The sequence below is a fragment of the Mycteria americana genome, chromosome 12, assembly GCF_035582795.1.
Source record: "Mycteria americana isolate JAX WOST 10 ecotype Jacksonville Zoo and Gardens chromosome 12, USCA_MyAme_1.0, whole genome shotgun sequence".
In the NCBI taxonomy this organism is placed as follows: Eukaryota; Metazoa; Chordata; class Aves; order Ciconiiformes; family Ciconiidae; genus Mycteria; species Mycteria americana.
The window spans coordinates 9,575,656-9,587,632 of NC_134376.1; the positions used below are offsets into that span (position 1 = coordinate 9,575,656).

General features: G+C 40.2%; 1 protein-coding gene across 1 annotated transcript; it reads right to left on the reverse strand.

Annotated features, from left to right (window-relative positions):
• Positions 1 to 444: 444 nt before the first annotated feature.
• Positions 445 to 9,747, reverse strand: LOC142415930 (acyl-coenzyme A synthetase ACSM4, mitochondrial-like). Its single transcript, XM_075514875.1, has 13 exons — positions 9,547 to 9,747; positions 8,469 to 8,679; positions 7,264 to 7,471; positions 6,739 to 6,882; positions 5,823 to 5,979; positions 5,146 to 5,225; positions 4,276 to 4,399; positions 3,697 to 3,777; positions 3,491 to 3,592; positions 2,978 to 3,105; positions 2,196 to 2,295; positions 1,352 to 1,471; positions 445 to 531 (listed from the first exon to the last, which is right to left on the reverse strand). The coding sequence occupies exons 1-13, from the start codon at positions 9,745 to 9,747 to the stop codon at positions 445 to 447; spliced, it is 1,743 nt and encodes a 580-aa protein (XP_075370990.1).
• Between the last annotated feature and the right edge of the window lie 2,230 nt (positions 9,748 to 11,977).

Here is an 11,977-nt window from a genome sequence, read left to right on the forward strand (position 1 = left end):
TTCCATCTTCCGTAAATGATAGGAGGGCTGCATTCAGTTTAAACATGCTGCATTTAAGAACAGAGCATTTGAACCACTCAAATCCATGACTGCCTTTTCTGCAGCTTGGAGCTAGACAATTGATATCAGCAATATCTCTTCACTGATCTTGGATGCCATCTAAAAGAGATGGGTCACCAGCCAAACTCTGGCGAACCTGTGGACATTCAGGACTAGAATGGAGTTGGATGGTTTGTTCCCTTTCCCAGCAGTGCTTCAGGTACTGAAACTGCAGTACTGACGTTAGAAGCTTTGCAAGCAGGTGCAAACATCATATCTTGGTGTTATCCATAGTTTTTGATGCTCAGGCATTTAACAAAAATAGATCAGAAGGAGGGCAGTTATAGCAGATAAATGTATGTAGTGTTAATGGAATGAAAGAAGTTCTATTAATTCCAAACAATGCTACATCTGTCCCCACTCTTTGTTTCTTAATTCGTTCCTCTTGATCTTCCCAGTGACTGTCTTTGGCAGCTCTTGGACAAATTCCACCTAAATAAAAAAAGATAGAAAACAATGTAGCATGTTCTACAGAGTTGGTTTTCCAAGACTGGCTCTCAGCATGGAAAACTAAGAGGACTCCCATCAGTAAGAACTGTTTGCCTAAAGGATCAAGTCCAAGCCAAATCAAGGCAGCACATTGTGCCACTTGTGAAACAATTTCTTTGGCTGGCTAGATGGCCAAACATCTGTGTAGCTGCCTCCCAGCTAACCAAACTGAGTACTGTAACAGAAGGATGAATACCTTAAATGGTATCAGAGGTCAGAGACGAATGACAAAAAGAAGATAAAAGGGATGCTACTGGCACAAAGTCTTTCATGGTCCTCAGTTCCTATGAGTTCTGCATAAGTGAACTAAGGCACTACTAGTAGCTCTTTTCCTGTAGTGCTGGGATTACTGAGAAACACCAAGTGTATCCTCCTGGGCTTTCCTTTTATGTACTAACTGTGAGGACCAGTAGATAAAAACTTATTCAGTCAGGTACTACCCTAAAGTCACCAGAGAGTGCTTGGCTGAAGACTAAATACAAAATGGAAAATTGTAATTGTGAGCCTGACTTAGTACATGCAGACCTAACTAGGATATCATACGAAGTCTAGAAATTTTTGAGAGGTTTAAACAAACCCTTTACTGAAATGCATGAAAAACAATGTAAACTAATGTTATTTAGGAAAGATTTTCTGGAACCAGTGCTCCAGCTGAATCTTTATCACTGTCTCTTTCAGGTGAATCACAAAAATCCAAATAGTAATTCTCCTGAGATTTATGGAAGGGTGCCCTGGTTTAAAGTTTCTCCTCAGAAGCATTTACCTTCCTAGGGTATTTATATGGTGCAGTAGTTTTCTTGACGTGCTCCTGCAAGTCACAGGTTAAGCTCTCCAGGTCACTGGATGAAAAGGTCGGGGACAGGACCACAAATGCTTTCACAACCTGTAAGGTAAGGTCAACAAAAGTGATCCAACACCATCCATTTTTAAGAGCTAATATACAGGTTACCAGTGAGCAGTACTGCTCAGAGTCATGAGACACAAAAGAGGAACAGAGAAACCAGCACAGTATAAGAAATGGTTATGTCCAGCTTCTCTACATGTATGTGCAGAAGGGAAAGTTGAAAGCACAGTTTCCCTGCCCTCATTACAAAGCAAGAGCATTTGCTCTATACTCTCAGCAGGAGTCAAGAAGAAGGAGTAATAAGAGATGTCTCTGCAGAGTTCTCCCCGAAGCTGAGGGACATTTTGTTTATCTCTGAAGTTCACACTGAGGACAGTAGGCCCATATCATCCCAGCACATGACTGTGCTTTCTCCACATGTGTAGCCCAAGTCTAATGCTAGGGCAGTTATAGTATAACTTTGGCTACACCAAGACAGCCAGAAAAGACAATTTCAGTGTATAGACAACTGCTTAACAACAAGGAGAAAGTAAACACCACTGTAATGTTCTCCACAGAGAAGACCTTCTTGGGATGAAAAGAAACTAAGAAGAGCAAAGGCGTGTACATGGGAAGGGATTTTGCCTGTCATCCCAAGTAGGGTTATCCATGATGACATGACTGCCTTAGTGCTGTACATTATTCAGTGAAGTAGGAACTGCTTTATATAGTTATATATTTAAACAAACATATTGCTTCCCCCACCACTGTTCAGCATCATTACCTCTCCTCTGAGGGGATCTGGGCTGCTGACAACAGCTGTTTCTGCTACTGCTGGGTGCTCTATCAGGGCACTCTCTACTTCAAATGGCCCAATGCGATATCTAGGTAAGGAAAGAAAAATGTAGGATTTGGTTTTATGAGCTGGAAAACCAGTACCAAATGTTTTTAAATTGTCATATTGAAGAAAAAAATCCCAACCAAACCAACAACCAACTATGGAAACTTTAGGCAGAATGGGAAAGTTGGCTGTGTTAGAAGGTAGGAGCATTTCATGGTGGTCCTGTGATAGAGGACTGCTGGGGCTGTGGATACCTCTCCATCTCTCCCCTCTCCTTGTGACTCCTAAGCTGGAGCTCCATCCCACCCTGACAGCTGGGGTCTGCAGTACCAGCTGATGCCACGTTATAGTATCACATCATACAATATCAAACTGTTTATTTGCAACATGTTAAAACTAAAATGTTTCAATGCTCTTTGAGTGCGATAGAGATGTCCTTCAATTTTAGTCAAAAACCAAACTAGATTAAAATCCCTCCTCTGCCAGTGGAAGTCTTCACTCTTTGTTGAAACAGATGAGATGTTGCAGGGGAAACTGATACAGAAATGCCACTGACATCACCACGATGATACTGCAGGTCTATGAAAAGCTAATAATAAAAGCAAGTATTCCTAAGTCAAGAGGTCAATACATTAATCACAGGACTATCATGTCAGAAGCTCACCAGGAACACAACATGTAAGGTTATACAATGGCAGATTTAGAAAGGAAGCATGCAAACTGACCCTGAAGAAATGATGATGTCATCGTCTCTTCCAATAAACTGAAAATATCCATCTTCATCCATAGTCCCTCTGTCTCCAGTGACATAAAAATCCCCACGTTCACTTTCTGCAGTTTTCTTAGGGTTATCCTCGAAGTGGTTTACAAACGGTAGTTTAGATTTTGAGCATGCATTAACTATATTAACTATACATTATGCTATAATGCACATAATGTTAAATGTACTGGAACTTAATTTTTCAGTCAAGGATGTTCAAGAATTGTACTGATATTGCTATAAAATACAATAAAATAGGTTTAACAAACAAAAACATTTTGATTCTTTAAAAAAAAAATTAACTCAATCTTGAGCAAATTCTTTTCTTTCCTTTTCTAACATCCACCAATTCAAATAAACAAATTACTCTGGTAATAAATAATAAACTGGTGAAAAATACTCAGCCTTTTGAACCACTATGCAATTGGAGAGATTTTGGGGAGATTGGTGGTGGTGAGGAATGAAATGAAGTCCTTACTACATATTCAGAGAATAAACCAAGTGGTCTTATAGGTTTGCTTCTGACAGCAATTTCCCCCTGTTGTCCCGGAGGCAGAATATTAGCATTTTTGTCTATGATCTAGAATGAAAAACAACACGTATTTAGTCCAATGGGAAAAAAAAAACCCCAAACCAACCAAACAAAACAGCCCTGTGAAAGAATCTAAGGAACAGCCAACAAACCTGCACATCATAAAGGGGAGCTGCCTTCCCCATTGATCCAGGTTTAATCTTCATTCCTTTAAAAACAGAGCAGATTACTCCCTGTAAAAATCAAAATCAAACCAAAGTTTTGGAACAGAAAACTGCTACATTCACATTCAATTAATTAAATGTATTTTCTAGAATAATTCCGAAGTAAGGAATTAAGATTCATAAGATTCCTATGGTACAGATAAGCAAAATCAAGAAACTCCCTGAAAGAATCCTGTTCCATTATCTGCAAAGAATTCATGCCCTCTTCTAACCAGTCTTCTTCCTTAGATTCAAACTCTGCCCTCTTGCCTGTCACTGTCACTTGGAATTTGCTTAAGGACATTTATGGAAATATTACAGCACATCTCCTCCCAACAATCCATGTTTCTGGCAGGTTCTGTGAAGAGAGCCATGAAAGGGTGCTCTTACGGGGGGAGGAGATTACTGAAACATTCACAGAAACATGAAGGAAGAAACAGGCTGTATGCTTTGAAAACAAACATTAAAACATCTTAAAGCAAACAGGAATTACAAAGATTTAATAGAACATTGACCCTACAGATGTACCGTTTCAGTCTGGCCATATACTTCATGGATGTCCAGCCCCGTCTTGCTTTTCCACTGCTCCATGACTTCTGGGTTGAGTGGCTCCCCTCCACTCATGCAGTGCTTCAGGTTCATGAATTTGTAGCTTCACAGGGAGTTAAAAAAAAAGAGAGGCAGTACTTCAATCTATTGGGCAAGACAAGGAGCATACAACTATAAACAAATAACACTGGAGAGCTGTTTACTGGGAGTTAGTCCCACGAATTGGGGAAATCAGATGATTCCTGATCCTTCGGCTCCTGATACAGCAAGGGTATCAGTCTGTGCTCAACACTATACATATGAGTAGTAGTAGTCAGAGTTAAACACGCATGAAAAATAAAGTAAAATTTTTGCTGATGTCAGCTGGGATTTAAAGACATGCCTATAACTAAGCACAGAGCGATTTGCTGAGCCAGGGCCCTGGTTGCTGACCCTCTGCAACAGTCCAAGGGAGAAAGTGCAAGAGGGGAGGAAGGAATGGTGGCAGGCAGTGAGAACTGGAGCAGGGGATGATGTACAGCTGTCACAGGTCACTCCCTCACAGTTATGTTGACACTGACTTTCTAGGATTTAGTTAAAAAAGAATTTAACAGGCACTCAGTTTCATACCCTTAAGGATTCACTCACAAGTTCAGTAGTGAAAGTCTCAAATTTCTGAGGGAAAACATCAAGTTTCTCTATGTTTGATCATAAAACTCAGCAAAACTCACAAATTTTGTATGACGACCTTTTCATGAAGGATATTTTAAACTAATTACTATCCTGTTTTGGGTCAAGCAGCTAGATCTGGGAGATCACTAAAGTTTAGTTAGGGTAAATTAAACGTCAGTAAATAATTTCTTGACGTACTTGGAGAGATCATTTTGCACCAGCATGCGGAACAACGTTGGAGCACCAACCAGCGTGTCAATGGGGAATCTGCAGAGAGTCTAGTGAGTTAAACAACAAGATGGACATATGAAGCTCAGACAAAAAACTGCCTTGTGGATGTACAGTAAACAAGTGATATAGGGGACAAATGTAGCTCTCCTTTCTATGCAAAAGCACCATATGCTCTCTGTTGGGTAAGAAACCCTCCTACAGTTGGTCGAAATCCCATGTTAGCATGTCTACATGACACCCAGATCGCATGGAGCATGGGCAGAATAAGCTGGTCTCTGCCTACACTATAGGGAGGTTTTCGCTTTCATCTTGGCCAGTGTGGGCAGAGAAACGCTTCAGTTTCAGTCTGCATTAATACCAGCTGATATTACTTCCACAGTCACTAGAACAAAAGGCAAGCAATTAGTCTCCTTTTGGATGACTTTCATTCACGTGCTCACCAGCTATGAGCAAAATGTATGAATGAACTGCAGGTTTGGCCCCTTCTGTGTACATTAAAAATGCAAATAGGGGCTTTACGAAATGGATACAGCATCTCAAACACAACTATGGACACAACCCTCACGAAATCTATGGATGCTGTTAAGAATTATTTTTTTGTGCCCTTTCTGCAGATTAACACATCTCCATGAGTTTTTCCTTACATTTAGGATGGTTGCTGATTCAATCTGTGGTAGCTGATGTATAAAAATGCATGATCCGAAAACCCAGGGTTCAAAAACAGATGCCAGTGAAGCTAGTATCCATCCTGTGTCTGCTGTGCTCCATATCGTGTCTGAGGGAGTCAAATCCAACCAGTACCTGATGAAGCAGAAAAAAAAGAACGAAAAGACAATGAAAAATTTTTGCTTAAAAAAACAAAAAAAAACCACAAACCACAAATAAAGAAAACAAAAAAAAACCCCCAACAAGCCCAAGATTTCTGACAAGATACATGGGCACTGGGCACTCTGAATAAGTTTATTTTATGAGCTAGCTCTAGGATAAAAGGGCACCTAACTATATGTTTGCATAAATACACACACACACACACACACATCTATCATACATATATGATGTCAGTCATAACATAGGACAGAGTAAGGGAAAGAGATGAGTCTGAATTTCAATAAAGTGACTTTCCACTGGGTAGGAAGATAGGGCTGAAGCAGCAGCATTCATGGATGCTGTGTTGGACACCAGGTATTTCAGTTTTAAGGCTGCTGAGGGACCAGGGTGATCTTTGCAACCAACCTAAACTCTGCCTCTGCTCATCTACACATGTCACAAAGCTTTTTGCAGCCCAAACAGCATGGTATCTCTTGGTTCTTTGCACTAAAGTATTCCCAGCTGATGGCTGTCCTTTGAACCACTCTAAAGAAAGGGTAAGAGGTATTCATTGAAAAATGGAAACACTGGGGTGATCCTACTCCCCTAGAAATCTGCTGGAGTTTCTAGTCTGATTTCAGAGGGAGAAGGACTGGGGCCGTACATTGGTATTTCTTATTCAGTAATTTTTCATCAGTTCTACTGTGCAGCTTCAATTATCCCATGTTCAACCAAGGCTCAAACCTTTCATACCTTTCACTTAAAAGGGGTCTGAAACCCAGACTACCCTGGGAATGTTCAGTCATCTTTGGAGAACCTGTGGTTCCACTGGTAAAGAAGATACTCATTGAGTCTTGAATCCTTGTTTTGACGCAGGAATGGTCAGCAGATTGGTTTCTTTAAAACAGAGAATGCAATCGTGACTTCAATGGTTACTTTACACAGGCTTCAGAATGTAATGAAGTATTGCATATTGCAGAACTCCTACCCCAAATAAACTTCACAGAGGCTTTGCACCAAATTGGACCAAAATAACGTAGAGTTACGCTTCCTCAAAGATAGACTTCCCCTTAAGAAGAACAGGATAGAAACTTCCCAGAACAAGACCACTGTTAGTAAACAACTCTGATGTGGATCAGCAGTCAAACAGTCATGATTAACACCTTAATGTCGGCATTTGATGAGTATTTGTCGTCAATGAATACTTGTAAGTGAGCACTTGTGGAGAACAGGTCTGCTTTCTGCATCATGACTGCAGTGTCACTAACTCATACTCACTTGTACAGGTCAGTGAAGTTCAGCCATCCCTCCCTACTGCCTTTGGACACGATTAGCTTGGTTTTCAGAAACTGACACTCAGACGCCACCGAGTCCACGGCAGGAGCCAGTGTGTCATTGGTAATGATGCATGTGGCCTTTGACGCCTGGAGTCGATATAATATGTCTTTGGCTGACAATTGGGATATTCCTGGAATTAAGACAATTCCTGGAAGAGCAATAAAGTTAGTTTGGGATGGCATTTTTTACATCTGATTCTCTTCTAAGAACCTAACTATTAACTATTCCCAAACTGACCTCTGAGATGAATTTGCCCTGGCATTCCCAAGCCAAACAGCTATAGTGGAGTAACGCAGCTGCTTGTGCTCTCCTGTAAGGAATGAAATGTGGACCTGTCTGGTGACTTCCATGGCTCTTCCCTGCCTTCTGTCATCTCCATGCCTGCTGTGCAGGCCACCTGTCCTACAGCACCTAGTGCAAATCCTTCAGGACTGCCTGTGTAATTGGTAGCTAGGCCACTCACTAGATTATTACATTACTTTTCCTTTACAAACCATATAAATTCTTGATCCCCTTAAGTGATTTGCATTAACCACTTGTCATGGTTTAACCCCATCTGGCAACTAAGCCCCACCCAGCCGCTCGCTCACTCCCCCCTGGTGGGATGGGGGAGAGAGTCACAAGAGTAAAAGTGAGAAAACTCGTGGGTTGAGATAAAGACAGTTTAATAGGTAAAGCAAAAGCCGCACACACAAGCAAAGCAAAACAAGGGATTCATTAATTACTTCCCATGGGCAGGCAGGCGTTCAGCCATCTCCAGGAAAGCGGGGCTCCATCACACGTAACGGTTACTTGGGAAGACAAACACCATCACTCTGAATGTCCCCCCCTTCGTTCTTCTTCCCCAGCTTTATATACTGAGCATGACATCATATGGTATGGAATGGCCCTTTGGTCAGTTTGGATCAACTGTCTTGGCTGTGCCCCCTCCCAACTTCCTGTGTGCCTGGCAGAGCATGGGGAGCTGAAAAGTCCTTGACTAGTGCAAACATTACTTAGCAACAACTAAAACATCCCTGTGTTACCAACGCTGTTTCCAGCACAAATCCAAAACATAGCCCCATACTAGCTACTGTAAAGAAAATTAACTCTATCCCAGCTAAACCAGCACACCAGTTTTACCAGTCTCAGATATGCTTACTGACCTGCTCGCATGCAAGCCACATTCACCAGCCACCATTCTGGGACTCGCGGCAGGATCACAACAATTCTGTCCCCCTTCTGCAGCCCACATACTTTAGTCAGCACATTGGCCGCTTTCCGAGACAGGAACCCCAGCTCCTCAAAGCTCCACTTCACTTCTTCTCCTTTTCCATTTATCCACCAAAAGGCAGGGTTTGATGGTCTCTTTCCAGCCTACAAAACATAGGGATTCAAAACAAAAACATTTCCTTCTGAAAGACCATGAAATTATAATGTACAAATAGCTGCAAATTATGGAAGATCTGAGTATTTCACCACTGGCATATAAGCTATTATTTTTCCCTTTTCCTTAATGGATCGAGATTTGCTATGGATCAAGCTCAGATATTCCCAATAAATTCTCCTTTTCCGAACCTGAAATGTGTACCAGCCCAATTGCCTCCAGACTCAAGTCCTACTCTGGATCCTATTTCGGTTTAAGCCTTATGCTGAGCATTAATGCTCCTACAAAATAACAGATAACGTAAAATACTTCACAAAATACTCCTGATATTCTGGATGGAGCTGTGGAATACTATTAAACAGAAGCAGCACAGGCAGAGGACAAAATAAAACAACGGGACAACATGGTATCCCAGGACTCTTTCTAGTCCGACTGCTCAGAAAGCGGGGAGTTAAGTGGTCTCTAACTACAGGACATCTGGACAAATGCAGAATCCGCTTTGGAGAAAGGCAATTAAATATCTGTGGGAAAATTTTCCCTAGCATGCAATATTATTATTATGCTACCTGTATTTTTATGATATATCTAGTATTATAGTATGCTGAAGGAATAAGCACAGCCATTCCAAGGTTAAATCAAAGTCAAAAGCGACTTACCATTGCTTTTTCTACCTACATAGGGAGCACCAAGGGTCAGAGACACTTTTAAAAAAAAGCAAGAAAGAATGAGATTTGGTATAACTTCCTAATGCAAATTGATTTTGGCAACTGGATTTTTCCAAGAAAGAAAAAACCCAACTTATTTCAAATGAAATTTCAAATGAAAGTATCTTGCCTGCACAACAAAAGATCATCTACCTTTTCAATGTCAGACCATTTGTCCAGTACATCACTTGCAAAGTTAAAGTACTTTGGTATTTCCTGTTCGCCCCGCCTGATGGACTCGTACTGTGAATATACATCAGAGGCAAGCAGCCTGGGGTGTCCATGGAAAGTTCTATTAGGAGGCTTCAGAGTCCACAAGGATTTTAGAGTCTGTAATTTAAACAACAACTTCATGGCAGAAGATGATGTACGCAGATGCTGTAGACTATATAAGAAAATTTGCAGAATTGTTGCTATGAATCCTGCAACAACAACAACAAAAACAAACAAAAAAATAAAATAATCTTGAGATTATCCAAAGACAATTCAGTTATGAATTGATGAGTTATTAATTGAAGTCACTTAGGCTACTCACAGCCAAACTGATGTAAATGTGAAGTTCCCCATCCTGCTTTCTTATATTTTTTACCACCAGCTTTTTAAGGACTTAATGTACTGTACTGATCTCGTCTGTAGCTCAGCTGATCCTTATAGGTTCTTGGTGTGTTCTTTGGGGCTGCTAATTGCCCACAACTCTCCTTAGTCAAACACAACATCAGATGCTATTGTTTGCATTACAGGAAGGTTACTGGTTCTTACACCAAAGCATTCAGTAGCTGATTCTCTATTCCTTTTCCTTCACATGGAGCTGAAGGATGTTTCCAGACTACTTCCATCAAGATTCTCACTGCTTTAGCTTGAGCAGTTGCTGACTGATATATCCATTCACCACATATATCCCAAGAACCGTCACTTCAGTAATCCCTTACGGAGATCCCCAAATCTGATTTAGACACTTCTCCATTTGCTCTCTGTAAATGCCCTCTTCTATCTGTACTCACCGTAATGATCCTAAAAGCTCTCAAGTCCAATTATTCTTCCTTTCCATTGCTACTCTCCTTTTTTCCTTTCTCTTTTTATATTATTATTATTATTATTATTATTATTATTTTCAGCAGTCTAGAAGATTGCTTCAGAACTGTGCTCAACTCTAAAAATTTTAATGCCATTTAGAGGCTTGTTGTAAGTGCACATGAAGATTATCAAACATGGAAAAAAAACCTGGCTCACGTCTGGAAGAGCCCACAGTCAGAGCAGGAGCCAGTGGAGTCCCGGAGGCCTATGGTGTTTCTAAAACCTGGGTCCACCTATTGATTCTCCTTTTTCAACCACTAAACACAAGTTACTAAACTCAATCCAAGGTTAGGTGAGTGACTGTTGAACTACATGTTAATTTTCTTTTCTGTTCTTACAAACGATGAAGCTGTTCATAAACTAGGAACAAAATTATAGGTAAACTCTTGATTAAATTATTTTCCATGTGGAACTTCTGTGGCCTGAGCGAAGCTACAAAGTTTTGCCCTTTGCCTCAGGTTTTTAAGTTCATTTTGTATTCATTTACCTCTTGTCCCATGTCTTCAACTGTAACCACTTATCCTTACATCTCTGATGCATGGATCTCAGTTTTTTCAAATTTTATGCCCCAAGAAAATGTAACTTATTTAACAGTGGAATTATTTCCTTATTCCTTAGCAGGAGCTTTTACAGTAATATTTAATCTGCCTATCAGGCAAATAAACTCAAATACCTAGAACTTGCACAACTTAATCTTTTCAGTGATATCTGACAGCATAAAAAACCTGGATGCAGATTTACCCCCCCAGAACAGATACTTTGGCAAAACCAACAGTAACTCCCGGTGTTCTCCATGCTACAAGGGGATTGTAGTAGAGAAATACTGACCAGCTGTAAATAATTCCATAGGATATCATTTGCTCCTGACAAAGAATCATAGGACATGGATATAAAATTAAGTGTTATGATGTCCCTAAGTGCCACCCACTTCAGAATCAGGATTATAGAGCAGAAACTTATTTAGATGATACTTACATTTTAAATCAAATCTCTATTAACAGGACCTGGTGGAAAAAATTAATCTAAGAAGATTTTACTGGTGAAAAATGGTCTTTTAAATATTCCCTAAATACGTCCTCTCTGAGGTTGTGACCTCCACTGTTAATGCTAAAAAACAATGGAGTAACTTTCATTCCTTTAACAGAAAAGCCTAATCATTTTGATTATTCTTTTTAAAAACATAATAAGATATTTCTCATTTCTTAGTCTGCTCTAATTCTATGATTTAGCTATAACCTACAGATTTCAGAGCATTGCAATGACAAAATCTACACAACAGCCTGTAAAGAAAAGAGGAGAGAAAGAACACGCAGGAACATTATTCAAGATTGGAAATAGTATGAAAAACATTTTAAATCCAGGATTCCCTAGTGGTCTACAAAAATGTCTGCAAAGTTTGCTGTGAAAGCCTTCAACAGTTTTTTGCAGCTTTTCACCTGCAAACTTAGAGGTGAACATTAAGTAAGAAAACTGAGGAAAGGACCCAGTAATGGCAAACTCCTCTGAACTG

Excerpts from the sequence above, each read along its gene's own strand:
- LOC142415930 (XM_075514875.1), bottom strand. The coding sequence starts at position 9,747 with ATGAAGTTGTTGTTTAAATTACAGACTCTAAAATCCTTGTGGACTCTG. Across the intron at positions 5,980-6,738 it reads AGACCCCTTTTAAGTGAAAG|GTACTGGTTGGATTTGACTC; the intron begins GTATGAAAGGTT and ends CTGCTTCATCAG. Across the intron at positions 2,296-2,977 it reads GACATCATCATTTCTTCAGG|ATATCGCATTGGGCCATTTG; the intron begins GTCAGTTTGCAT and ends TTCCTTACCTAG.